At 52.1% G+C, this 21,476-nt stretch overlaps 2 protein-coding genes across 2 annotated transcripts; one reads left to right on the forward strand and one right to left on the reverse strand.

The window, feature by feature from the left end:
* Positions 1 to 11,497: 11,497 nt before the first annotated feature.
* Positions 11,498 to 13,459, forward strand: LOC149809496 (gamma-tubulin complex component 2-like). The gene is made up of 3 exons (XM_089994812.1): positions 11,498 to 12,092; positions 12,178 to 12,581; positions 13,169 to 13,459. Exons 1-3 carry the CDS (start codon positions 11,498 to 11,500, stop codon positions 13,457 to 13,459), a joined length of 1,290 nt encoding a protein of 429 aa, XP_089850938.1.
* Positions 13,460 to 16,117: 2,658 nt separating this feature from the next.
* On the reverse strand, positions 16,118 to 19,568 carry LOC149809497 (putative lactoylglutathione lyase, chloroplastic). Its single transcript, XM_089994814.1, has 5 exons — positions 19,476 to 19,568; positions 18,083 to 18,286; positions 17,530 to 17,740; positions 16,764 to 16,882; positions 16,118 to 16,300 (listed from the first exon to the last, which is right to left on the reverse strand). Exons 1-5 carry the CDS (start codon positions 19,548 to 19,550, stop codon positions 16,118 to 16,120), a joined length of 792 nt encoding a protein of 263 aa, XP_089850940.1. The 5' UTR covers positions 19,551 to 19,568.
* Positions 19,569 to 21,476: the final 1,908 nt, after the last annotated feature.

Genomic DNA, 21,476 nt, shown 5'->3' on the forward strand with positions numbered 1-21,476 from the left:
CAGCACATTCTTCCTAGCCAGCGGCCCAGTCATAGCTGCTTCGTCTCCCGCCACAAACCCTGCTCACGCAGCCGCGTTGCGCACCCTCACTGCCACCTTCCGCCTTTGCCGCCACAGCCTCCGCAAATTTCTGTCGTTGAGACTCTCACTGCCGCAGCGATGTCAGACTCGCCCAGCTCACCCTCTAGCGCTCCATCGGTCCTGCACCGGCCCTTTGTGAGCAACACTGCAGATCTGAACTCGTTTCCCGGTGAGCCAACCAGCCAAAGCGCAGCATCGATGACAGTGCCATTTGCACCTCTGCGTTCAGATAGCTCGGGGCCAGATGCCCGTCTTCCGGTCATGGCAATGGAGGCATCAGATTCCAGAGTCAATGCCTTGGAGCGACTGAGAAGTAGGGTGCAGGAGCTGCATGATGTGGCCCTCACATGTGGCACGTCAGGCAGCGAAGTGATAGCGCATGCCGCTGAAGCAATGATGGAAGAAATCGCGCTAGTGCTACCTGCTGCTTTCTCTGCGCCCGCTATGCGCTCGATTCCCCCTGAGCATGAGGAGGACTCCGACCAGTTGCTCGATGACTGTGCGCGGTGCGTGTCGATGCTGCTGCAGTGTGGCCTGCTGACTCAGCGCGTGCGCGCTCCTACCCTCGAGCATGCCGATGCCCTACTGCAGAGACTCATTGCCGCCAGGACGTCGGTCGCAGAACTGTCCTCAGAGCGTCGGAGGATCGCCATCGCTCGCGAACTGCTGCGCTCCATCCTCTCCGCTCACGCGTCGCTTCAGGGTTCGCTGCAGCTTCTGCCGCAGACAACGCCTGGCAGCAACGAATGACGTCGCACTCCCCCCCCCCCTCTTCTCCTCCTCCGTTTGCTCCTCCTCTCAGAGCTTTTTTGGCGTGGGGGCTCGTGGGGTGGATGGCGCCCCCCAGAAGATGATCTGTCTGTTTACAGCACTATCGCAGCCACATGGAACCCCCTGGAGGACTCAGAAACTCTGCGGTCGACTGCCCCCGTGTCTGAAAGTGCTGATTGTAGCGTGTCTCCCCTAGTTCGCTTGACCCCAGCGCCATGGAACGAGCCTGGGCACTGCTGGTGTGGACGACGGGGTGAGTCAGAGCTCGCGTCGATGGCGTTTGTGCGCCAAACGCTCTGCTCCGTGCTCCTCACACGCCAGGGCGATGGCCTTTCATGACCTGCGCCGTCCCTGGTCGTCGGCACCGTTGAGGTTTGATTGCAAACCCCCGTCACAGCTGCTAGGCGCGGTTCCACGACGTCAGCTGGTGTTTCTGCAACGACAAATGCTCCCCCCAACAAACGCGGCGCTGGATGACCACCTGCCTGTCATTGATGGGCGCAGTGCGGCAACTCAGGCATCGAGCTTTGCCGGTGTCGATTCTGACGTAAATCAGCTGCAAGCGACGTCCGGGCAACAACAAACACACACCCGTGGCGATGCGCCCGTTTACGCCGCAGTGTTCATCGCCACTGAGCAGGATTGTGTTCAAATTCATCCAGGCGAGGACTCATGTGACGCTGTGCAGCTTTTGCCTAGTGCACAGTCGCTGCGAACGGTTCTGGAAGGTCATGGGGTGTGTGTTGCTGTCGTTGGCGGCCGTGATTGGCTCGCACTCTACAATGAGGCCCAGCGCAATGACACTGTCGCCCTGTTGTCACGTGTGCAGCTTGCGCTCGATCGAGCCGAGTCATCTAAACTATCTTGTGATCTGCGGAGAAAAGTTAGCCAGCAGATAAGACAACAGCGCAATGGTCTACGTCTGTCTCTGGGTTTGCTGTAGAGCAGTTTTGAGACAGCAACAAACCCTGAATACCCTGAATCTCGTCATCTACCTTGATTGATAGAACCTTGAAACCTGGAAGAAGGTGAACCCAGGCTTGTACCATGACCAACAATATAACGATCTTGGACCTTCTTGGCTGGCGTATCCATTTGATGATTACGGTCTTGGACCATTGTCGGGTGCGAAGAGGCTGAGGTTCTCTTGGGCATTCTCGAGCACGTTACCCAATAATTGCATTCCGCATGGATGTTAGTCCGACTGCTCATTGATGTTGAATGATCAGGCCTATATTATTGAATACCGGCATTAGCCAAGCGCTCAAGCAAGCATCTGATGTATGTATCTTGTTGCAAACATTACCGCATCCACATGGACATTAGCAACTCCAAGAATTCTTGGGAATCTATCTCCTCATACTACACAGACAGGGACAGCATCACAGCAGGTGTCTATCTCCTCAATATGCAGATCAGGCATTTAGATTCCATGCCTCCACAACGGACTTATACTCAGAATTCCCAGCAACCCGCCGCTGCCAGCTCCATGCGATATGCTTGCGACGGTTCTCTATGATCTCCTGTCGCTTCTTCTCTAATGCTGCCTGCCTTGAAAGGTACCTGCTCTTGACCTCATCTCGCTTCTCCTTCATGACTCTGCGCAGATTCTCGGTGGCTGTCATCTTGCCATCAGGGTCCTCTGGAGTGGGAGTCCACTTAAGGTTGGTGCCAACCCTATGCACCTCTCCCCAACCAGATGCATAGTAGTTGTCCTTCAGGTTGTACTTGTTGATCACCTGCAGCAATACTCACTCATGCCCTTATTGATTTCAAACGAAACTGTACAAAAAACTCACTCATGCACTTAAGTTTTCCAGTGGAGATTTTGCCATCTCCACCTGTTTCAAGCAGCCATCTGCTGCCGATGAAAAGATGCTGTTTGCAATTGTTGAGCTTCTGGGGACCACAGCTTGCAATCTCCCAACTGTTCTAGGCATAATGATTCTGCTTGATCAAGCTTTTGCCCAGAGCAAGATCAGGGAATCGCCAGAATGAGGGTCTACCCCCATTTTTGCCCCCAAACTTTAATGCATTTTCAGACATCGCGATCCGCACATTCCAGAATCTGGCGAAGCGCTATCCAAGCTACAACATCTTCATTTGTCTGCTCCTCCCCCATCACCGCCAACACAACTCGCTTACCTCTGTTGTTCAAGCTCTGCTGTAGGACGCCATTTCAAGCCTTTCGACCCAGCTCACCCGCCCTCCCCGCCCTCTTTGATGAGTGTGTGGATGTCACCAGTGTAATATCTAGGGGCCGAAGGTTTTCCTCTCTGTCGTCAGCTACAGCGCACAATGAATGCAAGATCCACTATATGCTTCTGTTCGTGTGTTCCTTTCCTGACGTGTTAGGAATCTGCAACTGGCGTGACTCAGACGTGGTAACGTTGGTGCACAGAGCCACAGCTTGTGGGTTGCACCACCCATAAACAAGCTTATGTTGCCGCAAAAAAATGGACGCTGCCGCATAGGGGAGTGTTGAGAAACAGTGAGCGTCAGTTAGTACTAGTATTGTCCACAACTGAAAGATGCTAGTACCGAACATATATTTGTTACAGAGATAGACAGCATCACCATAGCTCAGGCTGCAACAAGGAATCCAACACACACTCGCAACGGAGCTATGTTTCCGCAGGGCAAGTCAGATATCGGAACTAGCAGGCCGTCTTTGAAAGCACCGCCAGTCAAGGTTGCAAACACTCCAAGGCCGCGACGATACATGGCTCCCCTGCACAAAGAGGCACTGAACACACACCTAGGACGGCAACGACCTGCAACACACATGCTTCTGCCCAAAGAGACTCTGAACACGTATATAGGACAGCAACAACCGGCAACACACGTACCTGCACATAGTGCTCGAAATTCTGCCGGCGGAGGTACTTGAGCTGCTTGCGGCGGCGAGAGAGAAGGACCATGAGGCCACGCCGAGAGTGGTGGTCCTTCCGGTGTGTGGTGCAGTGCTTTGTGAGGTACGCGATGCGCTCTGAGATGAGGCCGATCTGCACTGGGAAGCTTCCAGTGTCGTGCTCGAAGGCCTGCATCTCTGAGATGATCTGCCCCTTTTTGTGCTTGAAGGCTTGCTTTGCATTGAAGTGGTCCTGCAGATGACAAAAAATCAATCAACCGGGAAACTACGCCATGAATCCCCGAGATGATTTGCCCATTTTTGTGCTTGAAGGCTTGCTTCGCATTAAAACGGTCCTGCAGATACAGTAAACTAAACCAATCGGGAACCACGCCATGCCTCTGAAGACGCGCATTGTGCCGACAGGGACGTGTCCAAGAGGCTTCGGCCTCATGCCCCGACGCAAGCGCCAGGGGCACAGAAAAGGCGGTGTGCCAACTCACCTCGCTGCCATTTCGCGAAATCAACAGCTATGACGAAATACTGGATCCCCAGACCCCGGAGCCTCGAAGATTTGAGCATCCAATGGCGGGCAAAAGAAAGTTGCCATGTCAGTTTGCCAAGTGCTGCGTCGTCGCATAGGTAGTCTGTTGACCATTGGCAATTCCTAGTGCTGTCATTGTCTGCATGACCATTGGCATTTTCTAGTGCTGTCACTCTGCATGAGCATGGACTTTCTAGTGCAAGCAGTGCTGCCATGGTCCACGTGGACACTCTTCACGCCAAGTGCAATCAGTGCTTCCACCGTCACACAAGCATCGGTCATTGCGGAAATGATGACGCATTGGTTCATAGCCTACCACATCCAGCTGGGCATTGGCGACTCGGGTGCAACTGGGAATTAACAATTATCGTGCATGCATGCGTCGTGGCTCGACCAGGGGCTGATGGTTGGCCGCATGCTGCTTTTCGTTGTAGATGGCAAATCAGGTACGCCCCATCAGCTGGGGATCCTAAATACTGGCCTATCGTAATACTGCATTTCCATATCCACATGGACAGTGCGAAAGGCTTTGCAGGGAGTGGAATGGACGACATGCGAGTCCTGGGGGTCGGTGCTCCCCTGCACACACGGGTCTGAACCAACCATGCACATTTCGCGGCTTTACAGTTCTTTGCGCACCATGAAACTAGAAACGGTTACTCGAGCCGAAACATGTAGGCTACGGCTAAGTGCATGCATTTGAGATGGACAATACTGATTTGCACACGGGTGACGAAAGTGCCAGGTACAAGAGCTCACCTCTGAAAAGTAGAGCTGGACCAGATCCATTCGTGGGGAAGGTGACGCAATCTCTTCCTGCATTATCATGTCGTCCATATCGTTTCCGGCGTGTTGGTCTTCTGGGCGACCTGTCCACGAGGAGGAGCTGCTGCCTACCGGAGGGTCGACAGGGTCATTTGGATGGTCTTGCCGTGTAGCGCAGCTGCTATGGATGAAAGATGCGAGAAAACCTGTGAAACAACTTTTGCGATTGCATATGACGCTCCCTTCCTTGCAGCTGTAGCGCACTCGGCGTCTGGCTGCATCAGCTCAATTGGGGTACAACGGCAACTCGACGATCTGTCCATCAGTGTTTGTGGAAGCACGCATATTTTTGAACTTGAATAGCTCGGGCAGTTCATCTTCCGATCAGGTCTGGGTATTGCCACGCACATAGCTCAATTTGCAACCTAAACCAATCTCATCGTACCTGATGGGTGATGGGATGCAATTGCGCTCGCAGACTGAGATAGACGGCTGCCAAAGGCTAAGGATGCTATGCGTCGCAACATGGCTGCAAAATGGTTTACACACTCTCCTCACAACTGGTTTCGTTCGAGTCTACATGACCCAGGCGGTCTTTCCACCTGAGACAACCGTTAAGGCAGCATAAATCAATGTTCGGTTATTGAAAGGCTCCTTCACTCGCAACAGCTAGAGAAGACGTGCCATGGCACATACGTCAGGGTTTGCAACGCCACCTAGCAGATGTGTACAGCACAGTAATCACGCTATAAGTCGTTCAAGGTTATCCAGGTCCTTGTTTGAATGGGCGCGCTGGAACCTTGCTCAGGCTGAGCCTCAGCCCCTTTGACGCCTGCGCCGGAAAGAGCAAAGCCCCCCTAATTGCACCCTATCGACCTTCAACAGCGACAACAACACACCCGCGACCTTCGATTTGAATCAGAGAACGTGTGACAGAAGACAACATAGCAAAGTGGTTGTGTACAGAAGTGTTATTGCAGTGCATGCTTGTAAGACTCTGTACGAAAGGCGTCGCCAGCTACGATGGCATTGCATCGATGATATTGCATTGTCCTTCGTGTTGTTATTCGGCCCTTATGTTCAAAAAATGTGCGGCAGGGCCCTGTGAGCGTCGTAATGTATGCGACTTGTCAAGTTCTGTATGATACTCGCCGCTGAGACGCGTTGAAAACGTGTTTTACTGATTCTTGCTTTCACGCTGAATACCATGCAGCGCGCTTTGCTGGAGGAGTACATCGACCGGCTGGCCAAGGATGTCAGCCAAACGGGCACCGTATCGAATTTTACGAAGATCAGGATGGTTACCAATTTGACAAAGGATGACCCCCCTTTGGCGCAAGTGCGCATCCCACACTTGCTTCACGTGTTCAACTGTAGAAAGCGACGGAACGCATTCTTTCACATCGACCATATAAACGCCGCTCTCTTATTTACATAAGTTGATTCTGTACTGGGGTTTTCTTGCTTGCATTATGCTCTGGCAGTCAGGTTCGTGTCAGTCCATAGGGTGCTCAACCACCCTTAAGATGAGAGTTGCACTAAGCACACTTGGGTTGCAGATCGACGCTCAGGAGGCGGTCAGGCACTTGTCCGATGCTTCACCGCATCCAGAGGAGTTCAAGGAGCGATACGAGAGCCTCAAGAAGGTTCTGCCCGAGGAAGTTGGTAACTTTGTCAGCTTGCTCTCAAAGATAGCCAAGCACCCTGCCATCAGTGCGGAAGTGTGCAGTCCAACATCATCGAACGCCGCTGAAAACAAGAACAAAACGAGCAACTCGTTGATGCCCAGCCTGTCAGCGGGCCCAATGCAGCTCGAGGTATGCATCTCAATTCCTCCTTCAACCAATGAGGGCGCGCGTAACACCCCATATCCTTGCTATGACCCCGTTGTCTACGCATGTCAGGGATGCCAAGATTTGCAAAGGGCGAAGCTCCCCGCCACATGGTTGCTTAGCAGGGACATGGAAAGCTGTTGGAAGAAATCGAATACCTCGTGGGTTGCATATGCACCCAAAGCAAATACCCATTTTCGTGCCTTCAAGCCATCACACCACTTCAAGTGCGGGACTTGTTGCATGTGAGAGAGAGAATCGCTTCCATGTGAGCTGGCCATGGGTGGATTCTGGGGAGGAGACAACGTGCTGCAGAGGGTGCTCGTCCACTTGACCTGCTGCGCAGTCACACATCTCAACTTGTAGATCGTGGCCATCAAACAACACGGAACATCTGACGGCCGTTAGTCAATTGCACGAGGGATTTCACAAGACACCGCAAGTGCTGAGCAAAGTGTGAAAGTCAAAGGGGAACTGGCTTTAAATTGCTTAGCACAATTGGTTGGTGCTGAGGATGTGGACCAACAACCAAAAAGCTAAGGAAAGCGGAACACAAATTGTTCAGCACTAGTCTTTGCAGCCTTCACAGCTCGAGTGTTGATGGCATATCTTTGGTCATGAAGGGGAAAGTGTCATCACTCTAAGTGCGTTGTGCTTGAATTGACTACAATGTGCTGTGCGCCGCAAGTCCTGGGTGTCTCATGTTGCTTTTTTTTACAACACAACAGCATCCATACGGACATTGGTAACTCCAAGAACTTCTTGGGAATCAGTGCTACCATATCCTTTACCTGAGTTAAGAGTACCTGGACCAGCCTGACTTACCAAGCCGGACCTGCATGTCTCATGATGATGACGATGTATCTTTGTACAACGCTATCGCATCCACATAGACATCGGCAGCTCCAAGAGCTACTTGGGAATCAGCGCTACAAGTATTGTCACCACAGGCAAGCGTACCTGGAATAGCTTCTCTTGATCATGATGTATCTTTTTCAACACTACCCGCATCCACATGGACATTGGCAACTCCAAGAACTACTCTCATGAGCGCTGAAACTGACTGCGATGTGCTGTGTGCCACAGGTTCCTCCATTTCTCGCCTCCCACACTCCACTGGTGAATCTTGCAAGCCGGCCACCCCTTCCCTTGGGAGGTCGCCCGCCCCCGCTGGACACATCAGCTATCACGCCGCGCGTCAGCATCGCACAGCGCCTGGCGTCGCCCCTCAACCCTTGACTTTGACTCGCCCGTCGACAGCCTTCCAAGCGCTGGCAGCAGTCGTGGGAGGGGAGCTGCAGCACCACCGGCCCAGCTACCAGCCCAGGTAAGCTCCCCGAATCGTTTTCTCCGCCTAGAAGCAGTGATGCATTTCAACGTGAAGGGGGTTCTGGGGAAGCGGGTCGAGCGGCGTTTGCAGCACATTGCTTGGCAGTTTCTGCAAATTTGGGGGGTGTACGGGAGGTGGAGTCTATGCGGGGTTCAATGTTAGGGGTCCCGGTTTAGCTGCACATTTCGGGTACATTCCTTTTTGGCTTTGCTGGTTCAGGGGCGTGATGAGCACCGCGACCTCAGCAGGGGCTGATAGAGAATATAATGGTTTTTTGTTTGCAAGGCGTGTTGCCTAACCTTTTGGCAGGCCCGTAATTTGCAGGTGATTTCTTCGTACAGAAATGGGGGCCAAACTCCATTTTGACGAAGCACTGATGTCGCTTTGCCGAGGGCAGCACTTCAATGGGGGGGGAAGGCTTTTCACACGGTCCGTCCCGGGGTCCCAGGACGGCGGACTTGATGGTCGTCAGTGCAATATGCATGAGTGTTTATGCACATTGTCTTATTCTCATGGGTGAAGACATGTCAGGTCAGGCTTTGGTATGTCAGCTTGTCCAGGTACGCTTGCCTCAGGTGATGGTAACGGTAGCAGTAGCACTGATTCCCAAGTGCTTCTTGGTTGCCAATGTCCATGTGGATGCGGGTAGTGTTGTCAAAAGGTACATCATCATTACATCACATAGATAATGGCAGGAAAACGTCAACAAGCAACCAAGTCAGCACATTCGAAGTGATAATCATCATCATTACATCGCACAGAGAAAGAGCAAGAGCTACGGCTTAGGCCGAAAACAACCACATCAACACATTCGAAACAATACAGCTCATTGAACGTCGGCGGTCGTAATAATCATCATCATCATCATGAGTGCAGTACCCCAACCCTCTCTTCATGGACACCTTCGGAGCCACCCCTGGAACCCTGCGAGCCGAGTCGTACCAGCCAGCCTCCCAAGTGGAACTCGAGCGGAGATCCTCAGGCCAGAGTGCCGGCCCAAAAGTGACCCTCCCTGACGCCGGCAACCTCTTCGCGCCCATGCCGGTCGTCATCGCTGAGTCAGCGCCTGGTCACCTGCGAGAGCGAGTGCAGGACCGAGACGTCCCGCAATGGGACTCCGAACGCCCCTACCTTGTTGGTGCGCCCGTCGTCCCCTTCTCTCATTGCGGACGATACTCCCACCACCCGAGTTGCACGAATAGCAGCTATCTCGAGCGTGATTCGAATCGACGCGTGCTGATTGGAAGTCAAGCGCTCTGCCATTGCACTACACAGCCGCAGAAGTCCCGCGACCTATCATCTTCTCAACGTGATGATGATGCATCATTATACAATGCTACCGCATCCACATGGACACTGGAAATCCCAAGAGATACTTGGGAGTCATTTAGTTGCTACAGTTACCGTCACCTGAGGCAAGATGTACAGCGGTAAATCTGCCACCAGCCACAACATCCTCGAGCGGGTGACCTTGAGATATCGCGCCATGGCAGAGTAAGGTTTTACATGGTTAGGTGTGAGCAATGTGACAGGTGCGAGTGATGACCGTGTGTTGAGAGCACTGCATGGGTTTCGCGCCATGGGCCTCCTGTTCTCTGCTCTATCTCGCAACCCACAGGCATGTATGGCGACCGAACCAGTCTCAGCTACTTCTGAAGTACCCCCCTCTTCTGGGACCAACCCCCGGCACTTCTCATGTGGCACTGTGGACCTTGACGACCTGCCCTCCCCTGCTGCTAACTTGTAGCAGTGAATTGCCTGCAAGAGGTCAGGCTATGGTAGGTCAGGCTGGTCCACGTACACTAGCCTCAGGTGATGGTAACGATAGCAGCGATTCCCAAGCAGTGCTTGGAGTTGCTAATGTCCATGTGGGTGCGGTAGGAATGTAAAAAGATACATCACCGGACTGCATTGGGGGCTTCTAATCGCTGCTTTCAATGTGCAGGCGATGCGCTTCTTCAAGCGGCCAGGAGGGCGCACTCCGAGCCTCCCCGCGACGGCTTGCAAGGAAAGAGCGATGTACAGCAGGAGCTGCTGCTAGTGGACGACCTTCTCTACGTGTTCTTGGGGCTGGAGGGCCAATACGTCAGCGTCCGCGAAGCGCCCGGCCCTGGTGGTAGCATGCACCTTGTCTACGTTCTCAACAGCCCCTGTAGCCACTTCATTGAGGAGGAGGTCAAAAGGTCCGTCCTTTCCATTCGCACACGGCGATAGGAGGCGCCGGGCTGTGCTGCCCCGCCAAGTCCTGCCTGGTTCCGCAGAAACGCCATTGCATGCCCAGTAATTTGCATTCACGAGCATGATGATGACGTCATGTACCGGCGCTCTCTTTTCGCTCGTGCGAGCGGCCACGCGTTCGTGACAGGCTTGGTTGCTTGTTCTGACCGCTGACGTTCAATGAGCTGCATCACTTCGAATGTGCTGTCGTTGCTTTTTGACTGTTTCCTGCCATCATCCATGTGATGTAATGATGTATGTTTTACAACACACCACATCTGCATGGACATTGGCAACTCTTGAAGTAATACATGGGAAGCAGTGCTATCGTTACCATCACCTGAGGCTAGCGTACCTGGACCAGCCTGACATACCATAGCCTGGCCTGACAAGTCTTCTTCGTCGTCCTACCCTGCAATGATCATCATCAGTCTATCTACCAGTCTATCTAGTGAGTGCTGAGTCAACGGCAATGGCTGCAGGACGCTTCCAATCGCCGAGTCAGTGCTGCTGCTGCATAGATATGTGGAGAGCCGCCTCGCATTTGAGTTTGGAATGGTGTGCCATGCGTTTGCGGCGGCTGTCCGTGATGTGTTGGACGATTGGGCTCTGATGGTCGCGCAACTTGAGCACCAGATGCTCAGCGGCAAGCTTACCCTCCAAGCGCTCTGGTTCTACTGCCAGCCCGCCCTCAACGTGCTCGAGCTTACTGCGGGTATGTTCCCTCCCCCCCCCGATTCACGCCTTTTTCGTTGCACACTGCCAAGCTTCATCACGCCTGTGCAGAACTGTTTGTCTGGTCTAAGACGCAGCCTTATGGAGAAGCTGCTCTTGAGGTTTGCCGGACAGATGCTGCCCCCTGCCCCTTGAGACGTCTGCTGCCCGCAATGGCGTCTTCAGAGCTTTGCTGGAATGGGGATCGACCCCATCGATGCCCCAGATAACCATGCATTTTGAAGGATACAGACCCACAAAGCAAACTGCCTGGCGAAGCACCGGGCGTCGTCCCATGCAGCACAAAGAAGAAGCATATGATCGCCACACTGGTTGCTGATTGTATCGCCCCCTGTGCAAGGCTTTCGTTTCCGGACAACACCGCGTGAATAATGTCATCAACCGTGCCAGTTATGTGCCAATGCATGGTACCTCGTGCGGCGAAAAGTAATGCCAATCGCTCCTGCGCCGCAGGAATCTGTGCGGAGGCGTCTCGCCGAAAGCTCACCGGCTGCGCCCTACTGGACCTCCTGCACCTCAAAGCAAGCCGCCTGGCGGGCGACACGGTCGCTTGCAACCTGGTGCAGCGCTTCCTGCATGCCGCCACCGTACCGTACTTCGTGATCCTCACAAAGTGGGTATCGGAGGGCATCCTCGACGACCCCTACGATGAGTTCATGATCATTGAAGACCCCTCCATTGGCATTGAGTCCGACGTCGATGGGCAGGCCGGCTATTGGACGAGTCGGCATGTGCTACGGAAACGCCCCTTGCTCGAGGGCGGCCTGGAGGACGACGTGCCGAGCTTCTTACGAGCACACTCGCACTATGTGCTTGCGGCTGGTGCGCAACTTCCAAATCATGCCCAACGATGGATCAGTACTGAAGTTGCTAATATCCATCTGGATGCGGTACTGTTTTTAGGGTCACCAGTAGACCCTAGAAACTCAGAGGGTTTCAGGGTTGCAAAACCTGAGACTGTTCAGGGTTTGCAACTGGCGAACCCTGTTTACAGGCGTTTGAACCCAAAAAACTCTCCGCCTGGCGTAACACCAAGAGCATCCGGCTGCAGGAAAGTACCTCAACGTGCTTCGCGAGAGCGGCAAGGGCGCGCAGGTCGGGCGAAGCGCCGACCAAACCGTGGACTACGACCCACAGGGGCGCTACCTACACAGCATTCAGTCATACTACCGCCGAGCCTCAGCTGCGCTCCTCGAGATGATGCTCAATGATTTCGGCCTCGTCTCCTGGCTGAGCTCGATCAAGCACTACTTCTTCCTCGACCAGGGCGACTTCCTCAACAACTTCCTCGACAATGCGGAAGACGAGCTGCACAAGCTTGCAGGCGATGCCAGCCAACCCAGGCTTCGATCGCTGCTGGAGCTTGCGGTCCGCACCAGTTCACTTAACAGCGACCCCCATCACGATCAGATCTGCCTGGAGCTTGACCCCACCTACTTTAGTCACCTGCATGCGGTGCGTCTATGCTTTACTTTGCGACAGTTTCCTTCAAAAGCCCGAGTTTCAGGCGCCTCCTGAGGGCTGCTACGGTGCCGGACTGCTGCCCAAGTTGCATTTTGTCTAATCGAAACGCAGGATTGCAAACACCGTCCGGGTTCGTATGGTATACGGGATCAGACATCTTCCGAGGTGGCTTATTTTGATAGATTAGCTATGTCTGATCAGAGCAGCAATGCATTGTCTCTCGACAGCCGAGCCTGGTCGGCCATATACATATATCCCCGTGGTGACAGGAATGAGACACCTGAACAAAGAGCCAGGCAACTAGAACTTTCTGGAGCGATTGCGCCGCGATGGTCGTGGAATCATTGCGAAGGCCAGCACCCTTTTGTCCCTCACTTGTGAAATATTCTCAGATACCTTGCTTTCCATTTTGCGGAGTGTTGTTGGTTAAGGCCCAAACCGGTCTGTAAAGGTACGTTTTGTCCGTTAATATTAAGACCAAACCGGACATCAAACGAGACATTATGAGTATGACTGCGATGACTTCGCTCGCTGTGCTGCAACCTGGCACACCTCGTTGACATGGACAACCTGTGTAGGAAGTGTTTGGTAAGCCAACATCTAAAGAATCCCGCACAGACGGTGCAAGAGCGGCTTCTGAACCCGCTCAAGCCAACGCCAACAACAGCAACATCAAGCTCAAGGCTGTGGAGCTGCTGATGCTCTCCTTCAAGGTGCAGTGGCCCCTCAACCTCGTGGTTCCTCCCGCCATGATGCGAAAGTATCAGTTCCTCTTCAAACACCTCATCCAGTTGCGGGTGCGCTTCTCCAGAAGGCAGCTTCGGTGCTGTGCCAGATTGGGCTTCCACTCCGTGAACTCTGGTCCTTGAAATCCATGCAATTTCCAGCATCCAGACTTGCAAGTCACGCAGTCTGGCGACGTGCTGAGCTTCAACCCGTGAGGACTTGGGTATCACATTGGCGGCAACTTGTTTCGTTCTTGGCTGATTGGTCATGATGATGACCGCTGACGTTCAATGAGCTGTATCACATCGAATCTGCTGTCGTTGTTTCTTGTTGTCTATTTCTTGCCATTATCTATGTGATGTAATGATGACATTGATGATCGTGTATCGTTGACCTTCACTGAGCTGTATCACTTCGAATGTGCTGTCGTTGTTTCTTGTTGTCTATTTCCTGCCATTGTCTATGTGATGTAATGATGATGATGTTTCTGAGATCTGCTTGTTGACTATTTCCTGCCATTATTTATATGTTGTAATGAAACTGTTTCTTTTTACAACGTTGCCGCGTCCACATGGAGGTTAGCAAGCCCAAGAACTACTTGGGAATCAGTCAGCATGTCACTGTTGCGTAATGCATCCTCTTGAGATGCGTTATGTTCCCATGTAGTTCTTGAAGCTCCCGGTGTCTCAGTGGATGTGGTGGGTCATGTGGTAAAACCATAACTCAAGGTCACAAAGGGGATACTGACCCACAGCTCCGCCTCCGGTCAGTCAAGCTCCACCTCTGAATCACTGAGCCTCGATCCACACAAGCATATGAGCATCAGTGCCTGCCAGAACAGGTTTCAACCCCCAACTTTGTCCGGGGAAACTACGTATTTTCGGATGCCTGGACCGGGGAAATCAGAGATTCTGGCGAAACGCTGCGGCCAGCTGTCAATCAAACACAACACAGCAGATGAGCTTGCGAACGAGTGACGTTTGGCCCCAGCTGTGATGTTGTTTCTCGTAGTTCCAGACAACAAGCAGACACTGCCATGCAGTACGTGGAGCGCAACCTCTCCCAGACATGGCAGCAGCTGCAAAAGGCGAGGCTGTTGCGGCTCGACCCCACCGACGCCCGAGACAAAGCCGCAATCAGCATGATGCGGCACGCGCACTCCCTCTGTCACCGCATGACGTTCTTCGTGCAGCAGTACCTCCGCTTCATGACCGTCGAGGTGCTTGAGCCGCAATGGCATGAGATGCTCGTTGCGTTCGCGACTGCCTCGTCACTGGATGAGGTCATCGCTCTCCATGGCGAGTGCCTCCGAAAGGTTCTTCAGGGTTGCTTGCTCGCTCGCATGAAGACGCTCGCCACCATCGCCACCATCAGTCTCTCAGCGCGCTCGTTTTGCGACCACATCCAGGACGGCTTCCTTCGACCCTCACGGGGAGCCGACGGTGTCGCGCGCGGTTCTGTTTCTGCCGTTGTTCCAGCCTTGTGCCGTCCTGCCTGTCTACATTTCGCATCATCAGTCAGCGCTGCTTCATCTTGGCGCGCACGTCGTTGTTCCCGTCTTGTGCCGTCTTGTCTGTCTTTGCCTTTCGAATAATCGGTCAGTGCTGCTTCATCGTCTCCTGAACATCGCCGTGTCTGTCTCTGCGACATTGCAGTTGCGGAGCATCGAGCACAGTTTGCTATGGTCTTGCTTCTCCCACAGGTGTGGGTCGAGTGTGTTCGAAATTGGTGGTGCTCATGGCACCGGACAAGGCCTCTGAATGCCCTTGCATTTGCTCGTAGTGGTCCTACTTGGATTCCCTAAGTGGATGGTTTGACACGTGGATGTAGCTTGTTTTGTGTGGGCGGGCAGGTGACTGGTTGGTGGCTATTCACAGTTTGAAGAGTGACCGGTAGCTATGTCAGCGAGGATTGACCGAGCCTTGACTCTGGACTGTGCACTGCAGAGGCTTCGAGTTCTGGTGCACTGGCTCAGATGGACAGCCAAGCAAAAGCTAATGCGCTCCGAGCTGCGGCCTTGGACAGCCTCTTTCAAAACAAGTTGCTGGAGCTTGAGGCTGAGTTTGATCAAGCTCACAGCACACTGCTGCAACTGCTGAAGGCTCAGAAACACCACATCATGACTCACGGTGACATGGCGGCCACAGGCGACTCCAGCGACGAAGCAGACATGATCGGGAACTTTATCAACCAAGTGGCTTTCAAGGCGCCCAGCCGTTTGCGATAGAACTTGCTCCCTCGTGGCTGGGTTGAACATGGAACCCTCAACATTTGGTGATATATGGCATTGCTCCAGTGTGATAGAGCATGGATATTGTGGGAGAGGATTAAGGTGATTGCAAAGAAATATGAATGTCCCGTGATGTGATGGTGCAGGGGTAGTGGGCACAGTGTAGCGATGTGGATGTGTTGCTGCACCTTGAGGAATTGCATGCCACATCATCAATCAGTTATGAGGCGAGGTGCACTGTCTGGAACATCTGGAATAGTCATGATGCATGACGGGGTCTATGTTCGTGCAACAAGATGATGTTTGAGTAAGATCTTACCCGCATTGCCTATTCAATGCAAGCAGCAAGGTGTACTACCCTCGACTTTACCTGTTAGGCATTTGACACAGCAATGTCTTTGCCGCAATGACACAGTTACGTAATGCACATTGCATACCCCAAGATTTTACACTTTGTTTGTGTAGTACCAGGCAATACATCGACACATCGCATGATAACATGATTTACTACAAGCACACTATATTCCCACTCACTGGCCATGCAGTGTAAAATGACAAAACTCACAACAATCTACTTCAATTCCTCCAGGAAGTCGGTATTGTCCACAAACACAATTTTCCAGCCATCTGGATCGGTCGTGGCTAGGATTTTGGTGCCAATCGATGGTAAAGGCCCTGGTTCCCGGGTGATTTTCCCTCCAGCTGCCCGGATCGCTTCAGCAGTCTTGTACACGTCTTCGGTTGACAGGGCCACCTGCAAGGGGTTAGGGGATTCATTCTATCAACGATAACTTTGATGCATGTATGCAGTGTGGTACTGTGTCCTTGCAGCCAAATGTATGAATGACAAACGACGAGACCCTGCTAAATTTGCTAGTGTTGAGGTCAACTATGTACATACCTCTGCTTGGGAAAGGCCCACTGTCTCACACCCTGCTCAATGCCATGGGATATCTAGCGCACCTGTTACTTTTCAACTCATTCTGTCAAATGCTTTGGTGAAGAAAGTAGTATAACCCTCCAATACATACCACATCCACAGAAAGGCAGAGGAGGAGGAATGGGGCGGCAAGCAGGGCATAGAACAAGGCAAGGTTTCCGCTTTCATTGTTAGATATGCATTAGTTCACAAGGAAGGCGGTAGGCAGCAAATACGTTAACGCTTGGTTGATAGACCATATATTCACCCAAGCATTATCACGGTGCAAGCAGCATACCTGAGCATATGCATTGCCTTTGCTGTAGGGTTCATCCCTGCCCCAGTTGTAGGTGAGCTCAAACACTGTGTTGGACTCCTCCGGGCCATATGCAAGGAACGCCAAAGTATACTTGTACTCTGCAAGCACACTGCCCAATCTTGCCCTGATCCTTGTCTTTTCGCTTGTCTGTAAGCAGCATGGACATAACACATTATCATCGAATCAGAGACACTTCCCAATGGTTCCAAACGACAGTTGAGGATAGTGTACATGAGCGAAGGGTGGTAGGCCTAGAAGCCTCCAGCTCTCACCCCCCTTGCATCAGTCATGGCTGCGATTTGCGAACTTCTACAATCGATGCATATGGCGATTCTGTAAGTACAGCTCGCCAACATCCCTGGTAAAAGGTCCGTTGAAACAGATGATGAGAGAGCAATTGTGATAGAGCTGGGAAGTTCCCATTCAAGAGCATGTGATTCTCAAGTAACACTACGAGTTGCCAATGCCCACACGAATGTGCTATCTCTAGAATGACCCTTACAAACTCCGGTCTCCCTGGATAGTGCTGCAAAGAAATGTGTCACATCGACGATGTCATCGTTACATCACATAGATAATGGCAGGAAATAGTCAACAAGCAACAAAGACAGCACATTTGAAGTGATACAGCTCATTGACCGTCAGAATGTGTTGCACCGTGCTCATCATCAGGAAAAGTCCACAAGCAACCATGGCAGCACGTTCAAGGTGTTACATTGGGCTCAACATCACCATGACAGCGCACCAGGGTTCTCGCGTGTGCGAAGCAACTTCATTCCTAAGCACTTGGTGTAGTACTCGATTGACTTCTCGAGGTTGGTGACCCGCAGCATCACTTGGCACAGTGGCTCTGGGCTCTCAGCCCGCTGGATGAGCTCAAACTTGTACCCAGTAGGATCGTCCACAAACGCGATCACACTCTTGCCCCCTTGAACCGGGCCTGCATCCCGAGAAACCTACACAGGAGGGCACCCAGCTTGACATCGCCATGCCAGCTTACAGGCAACCGAGGTGTACCAAGCGGTGATATGCAATTCATAAGATGTAAAGATATGTTGTAAGGGTTACTGGAATGGCAGAAAGCGGCAAACTCAAAGTGGACAACGCGGACATTCACATTGTCTGATGAGGAGTATTCGCAGCCATCGGAGTTTACAGTAAGATCATCATCAGTGTTCTGGAACTGTTTGTTCCATTATGTATCATCTTTAGGTGCCTTGTTTGCTGTTTTCAGTGGTCCTTGTTACTGGTTACCAATGGCCAAAAGGAAGCAAGAGCAGTAGCAAGAGGATGCTCACCTTGCCGCCGGCGTCTTTGATGCTGGCCACTGTTTTGTAGACATCTGGAACCGCAAGGCCGAAGTGCCCAAAGCCCTCCCCGAGATCGTAGCTCTCCACACCGTAGTTGTAAGTCAGCTCCAGCGCAAAGTTCGTCTGCTCGGGACCGTAGCCCAGGAAAGCGTTGGTGTACTTCTCATCTGGCACATCTCGCTGCCTCAAAAGCTGCAGAAATTACACACCATGAAAATGTGGTCGGGGAGTGAGTTGCTGGCTCGCGTCAACCACGAGATGCGGACATGGCAAGTCCAACTGGTCCTAAAGAATGAGTTGCTGGTTCGTATAAACCATGAGATGTGGACTAGAATGAGTTGCTGGTTCGTGTGCACCATGAGATGAGGTCATGGCGAGTCAGCTGATCCTGGCACACTTGCCTCGGCTGACTGGGACTGGTGCCACTCATTCTCCATTGCACTTGAAGTTGCAACTACAAAAACCAACATACATTTTTCAGTTATCAGTGGATTCAGCAGTGTTAACCGGTGCATCAGGACCTTTTTAATTCCTACCAAAAGACCTGCACAAGCCGACATGCCAACTGGCCACTGGAAATCCTATCGCGCAGCAAACCAGGCGGAAGCGGTGTCATTGAAAAACGCATCATGAAATTGCGTCATGAAATCTACTGCCACGGACGCAGTCACGGACAACATGGCAGCATAGATGGTTACGTCGTGGCTGATTAAGAGGCTTTCATGACGGTACTGGCAGCACTGATTGTCAGGTAGTTCTTGAAGTTGCCCATGTCCCAGTGACTGCGGTCGTGTTGTGACGAGGTACGACGACATATGGTGAGATGCCTCCCGTCGCTCATGCTTACAGCTAACACCCACATGCCCTCCCATCGGTGACAACTTTGCTGTCCAGGGCATAGCTCTTGCTTTCATCGCTCTAGGTACCTTGCTCACCAAGAAATCGCTGAGAGTGTGTTACAGTTATAGCAACAATCACGTAAAGTTCGCCGAGAAAAACAAGCCTTGGTCCAGGCTTGTTTCCCTGGAGTCATTCAGCATTTTTTCCCTGCAATGACTCCAGGGAAACAATGCTTGCGCAATTGAGAGGGAAGTCGGCCTCCCTGTCAATGGCACCAACTGCCCAAGGGAAGCAACCGCTCCAGACACTCGCCCATGAAGATGCCCTGTCTGATGATTTTGCTGATGTATATCCCAAGTAGTTCTTGAGGTTGCCAATGTCCATGTGGATGCGGTAGTATTATAAAGATACATCATCACATACAACATGCCCACCTCCACGTTGGCAATTATATTGGGAATCAGCAAGCATGCTGCAAACTGCGCCGCCATAGGTTTTCGCCGACAAAGGGAGTATCCAGTAGGCGGCATGCAGTACACACCTTCATGCCAAAGTGCTTGGTGTAGTAATCAATGGTGTCCTGGAGATGACCGACCCGGTACACGACATGCAGCATACGACGTTTGTCCTGAGCAGTCCACGCCTCATGGTCTGAAGCAGCTGCGGATGCGGCCATGTTGTCCCGTGTGAGCCTCGGTCTGCAAGACAACTGGCCAAAGATTCACCTTCAATTGCCCGGCTCCAGTTTCTGGAACCAGTGCTAGCTTGGCAACTCTTTTTGAGTCTGGCGAGTGTTTGTGCAAAACGATGCGATTTGCCAATGTGTACTTCACCTACCTGAGTAAGCAGCGTTCAACATTGATGCAAGTGCTCGTCACTCATGAAATGGATGCAGTGGCAACACTTTCCCTATGCTTCATGTTTCAGGAAATCCAGGATTGGTCAACCCCGAATCATGTTACGATACAGCAGTCTGTTAGCAGCTGCTGTCCCAACCCATTACATGAATGTTTTAACGGAGTCATGAAAACGACGAAGGGCACGGATTCGTGTCTGGCAAGCTATTTGAGCTACGTCGCGAGCAATTGTGGAACATGGACAACCCGAGTCCTGCGAGAAATGCAATGCACACATAGGACTCGAAAGTCACGCACCGTGCAGAACGGAAAGCTTTATTGGATTTGAATAATCCAGCAGAAGTCTTCGGAGCCTTCAAAGTCAATCTGCGCACAACCCTTCCCTCACGCTAAGTCACGCTAAGTACACAGCAACGGCGCGCTGCCAGAGCTATCGTGCGCACGAGATCAATGGTTACATCGGAATAGGAATCGGACTGAACGACAGGAGCGCGCTATTACTCAATCGCTATTACTCAATCACGAAGGCAAATGTGTGAACATGGCTGCAAAAGCACCCTGTGTGGCTACCGGGGACTCGGCAGCTGGCAAGGTAGCGCAGTCAGGATGACAGGCAGAGATGCGTCACCTCGTCATTAACATACCGCCTTGCAGAATCACTCGATCGTGGCAAACAACAGCTTTGTTACACAAGTGATGTAAAAGTCACAGAATGTGAGCTCACAAACAATGGATAGGACGCAGTTACAACATTCAACATTCATGTATTCCTGGTATCAGTGTAAGTGTAGCTTTTGCGGTAACATTACATCGGAATGACGTTCGGTCACAATACTATCGCGGCTCGTGGACGCGATTCTCTCTGGAGATATTCGAGAAAGCGAATTTGGTATCAACGAGCCTCGTTACGAGGGCTTCGTGATTACGATATGGCAATTTTCTCCCAAGTTCATTCTGGTTGTGCCTGAATAGAAAATGGCACACACTGCAGCTTCCGCGAAGCACTGTTCAGTTATGACTACGAACGTCCCAGCTTGTGTACTTCACACCAGCTGTTCAGAGCGAATGAATGCTCATCATATCGTGTGTGCAGCGTGTCTGATGTAAGATTCGCCCGTTTGTTGTACCCAAGCTATGTGTCCGCAAACTCGCACCCTATTCAATATGGACCCATCGCAAGGCAACATGCGCGCGCGCAAATTGAGGAAGTTAAACCAGATATGGTCCGAATCAGATAACACAGGACCTCATGCCAGCAGCACGGCATCTAGCGCAGACCGCCATGTGATGATGCAGCCATCGACGTCGCAGTGCACACCTCATCCAACGGGTGTATACACCCCCAATAGGCAGCAAGGAGGATTCAACTTACCCAACGATGCATTAGAACGTATAGAATCGTTCGCCTTTCGACCTGGTGCAGCTGAACATGTCTCGCGAAACACGCTCAGCACAGCTGCAGCAAATGCACGTCACCAGGTTCATGGCACCCTGGAAGAGGAAGCGATAAACCAGGATAGAATTTTTTCTTATGCTGGAACTATGACTGGCATGGAAGGGAGTGCTCTGCCCAGCCCAGATGTGCCGGATGCCAACAGCCTTTTCCCAGACGAGCTCTTTGACGGAATAGAAGCCGATGACATCATGCTCGGCGCACAGTTAGTGATATCTCGGTTCCCAGCTAC

The sequence above is a fragment of the Nuphar pumila genome, unplaced genomic scaffold, assembly GCF_984573655.1.
Source record: "Nuphar pumila unplaced genomic scaffold, dmNupPumi1.hap1.1 HAP1_SCAFFOLD_1164, whole genome shotgun sequence".
Classification (NCBI taxonomy): Eukaryota; Viridiplantae; Streptophyta; class Magnoliopsida; order Nymphaeales; family Nymphaeaceae; genus Nuphar; species Nuphar pumila.

Bases quoted from the DNA above. Each gene is read 5' to 3' on its own strand.
- LOC149809497 (XM_089994814.1), bottom strand. From the start codon at position 19,550: ATGCTGCATGTCGTGTACCGGGTCGGTCATCTCCAGGACACCATTGAT. The intron at 17,741-18,082 runs GTGAGCATCCTC...CCTCCTGTGTAG, and splicing joins TCAAAGACGCCGGCGGCAAG to GTTTCTCGGGATGCAGGCCC. The intron at 16,301-16,763 runs GTATGCTGCTTG...AACCCCTTGCAG, and splicing joins AAGGCAATGCATATGCTCAG to GTGGCCCTGTCAACCGAAGA.
- LOC149809496 (XM_089994812.1), top strand. From the start codon at position 11,498: ATGTCATCAACCGTGCCAGTTATGTGCCAATGCATGGTACCTCGTGCG. The intron at 12,093-12,177 runs GTTTGCAACTGG...ATCCGGCTGCAG, and splicing joins AAAACCTGAGACTGTTCAGG to GAAAGTACCTCAACGTGCTT. The intron at 12,582-13,168 runs GTGCGTCTATGC...CAACCTGTGTAG, and splicing joins ACTTTAGTCACCTGCATGCG to GAAGTGTTTGGTAAGCCAAC.